The sequence below is a fragment of the Brachyistius frenatus genome, unplaced genomic scaffold (assembly GCF_029030835.1).
Source record: "Brachyistius frenatus isolate BFR_SWC_R1_liver_20210118 unplaced genomic scaffold, ASM2903083v1 Contig_590, whole genome shotgun sequence".
Classification (NCBI taxonomy): domain Eukaryota; kingdom Metazoa; phylum Chordata; class Actinopteri; family Embiotocidae; genus Brachyistius; species Brachyistius frenatus.
The window spans coordinates 40,001-42,500 of record NW_027211189.1 but is presented as its reverse complement, the minus strand read 5'-3'; the positions used below and the strand labels follow the sequence as shown (position 1 = coordinate 42,500).

At 47.8% G+C, this 2,500-nt stretch overlaps 1 protein-coding gene across 1 annotated transcript in view; it reads left to right on the top strand.

Moving 5' to 3' along the window:
- Positions 1-2,500, top strand: part of LOC138614843 (nuclear factor 1 A-type-like) — a gene marked incomplete at its 5' end in the record, with an annotated part of 35,801 nt that overhangs the window by 8,449 nt on the left and 24,852 nt on the right. Inside the window, one exon of the mRNA XM_069688432.1 lies at positions 2,214-2,384. Coding sequence (XP_069544533.1) covers positions 2,214-2,384 — 171 coding nt within the window. The remainder of the gene's footprint in view (positions 1-2,213; positions 2,385-2,500) is intronic.

Genomic DNA, 2,500 nt, shown 5'->3' with positions numbered 1-2,500 from the left:
GTTCATCACGTCCAACACGTTCATGACGTCCAACACGTCCAACACGTTCATCAAGTCCAACACGTTCATCACGTCCAACACGTCCAACACGTTCATGACCTCCAACACGTTCATCACGTCCAACACGTTCATGACGTCCAACACGTTCATGACGTCCAACACGTTCATCACGTCCAACACGTTCATGACGTCCAACACGTTCATCACGTCCAACACGTTCATCAAGTCAACACGTTCATGACGTCCAACACGTTCATCACGTCCAACACGTTCATGACGTCCAACATGTTCATGACATCCAACATGTTCATCACGTCCATCACGTCCAACACTTTCAAGTCCAACACATTCATGACGTCCAACACGTTCATCGCGTCCAACACGTTCATCGCGTCCAACACGTTCATGACGTCCAACACGTTCATCAAGTCCAACACGTTCATCACGTTCATCAAGTCCAACACGTTCATCACGTCCAACACGTTCATCACGTCCAACACGTCCATCACGTCCAACACGCTCATCACGTCCGACATGTCCATCACGTCCGACACGTCCGTCACGTCCATCACGTCCATCACGTCCAACACGTTCATCACGTCCAACACGTCCATCACGTCCAACACGTTCATCACGTCCAACATTCCATCACGTCCATCACGTCCAACACGTTCATCACGTCCAACACGTCAATCACGTTCATCATGTCCAACATGTCAATCACATCCGACACGTCCATCACGTCCGACACGTCCATCACGTTCATCACGTCCATCACGTCCGACACGTCCATCACGTTCATCACGTCCAACGCGTTCATCACGTCAATCACATCCAACACGTCCAACACGTCCAACACAGTAGCAGCTTGTCTGAGTGGTTTTTTATTTCACGTTCTGCTCTAAGAATTTTTTTTATATTACAATACCGTTAAGGAAACAGATGGGACGCTGTGTAAAATGTAAATGAAAACAGAACGTGATGATTTGTAAATCATGTAAACTCATATTTAATTTAATAATTGAAAATAGACAAAGGACAACATATGGCCGTGATCAGACACTATTCTGGAGTGGAAATCACTGCATGGGCTCAGGAACACTTGTGAAAACCATCGTCTGTGAACACAGTTCATCGCTGCGTCCACAAATGATGTTAAAACTCTCCAAAGAAGAAACCAGATAGAAACATGATCCAGAAACACCGCCGCCTTCTCTGGACCGAGATCATTGAAGATGGACTGAGGTGAAGTGGACAACTGTCCTGAGGTCTGATGGATCACAATCTGAGATTCTGTTTGGAAATCATGGACGCTGCATCCTCCAGGTTGAAGAGGAGAGGGACCATCCAGCTTGTTATCAGCACCATTAATGCTGAATGATATATTCAGGTTTTGGAGCAACATATGCTGCCATCCAGACAACGTCTCTTTCAGGGAAGGTCTTGTTTATTTCAGCAGAACAACGTCCAACCACATTCTGCACGTATTCCAACAGCATGGTTCTCTAGTAGAAGAGTCTGCTGATAAACTGGCCTCCTGCAGTCCAGACCTGTCAATCATTGAAAACATCTGGAGCATCTGGACATGAACAATACAACAAAGGAGACCTTGAACTGTTGAGCAGCCGAAATCCTCTATCAGGCAAGAATGGGATCACATTTCACTTTCAAAACTCCAGAAACTGGTCTCCTCAGTTCCCCAACGTTTCCAGAGTGTTGTTAAAAGAAGAGTTGATGCAGCTCAGTGGTGAACATGATCCTGGAACAACTTATAGAGACGTGTTGCTGAATGAGAAGATATCTTTATAAAACATTAAATGTCTCAGTTTCAACATTTCATATTTTCTCTTTGGTCTGTTTTATATTAAATGAGTTTATATGATTTACAAATCTTCAATCCATTTTTTTGTAAAGGAATTTGGTAATAATTTTTATTTTTATTGTTGTAATTTGTCCTCGTAGTTTTTAAGATTTTTATGAGCTGCAGACGTCCAGTAGCTGAAGTCATCTCTCCCTGTGACTCCCCGCCGCCCGTGACTCCGCTCATCAGCCCCTGCCCCTCTATGTCCAAGCCCCGCCCACACAGAACCCCCCTCTTCCTCTACCCTCCTCCCCCTCCTCCCTCCACACTGGAGGTGCATTAAGATGTAAATCACACTTGAACAGCCTGGCTGCGGTGCTCCGCTCCTCATCATCATCATGGTTCTTGGCAGGGATGCCGTCGCCCGCCGGCGCTCTGAAGAAGTCAGACAGGTCCGGTTACTGCGGCGCCGCGCCGTCGCCGAGCGGCACCTCCTCCGCCTCCACTTCCTCCTCTTCTTCCTCCTCTTCCCCCCGAACGGCTTTCACACACCACCACCGGCCCGTCATTACCGGGCCTCGAGGTGAGGTCACCCCCGACAACCTCCCTCACCCCCCACACTCCTCCACACCCACCTCCACCTCACGCACACACTCTTCATCCCTCCCCCTCCCCGTCAGTAGATGTGGGTTTTGTCAG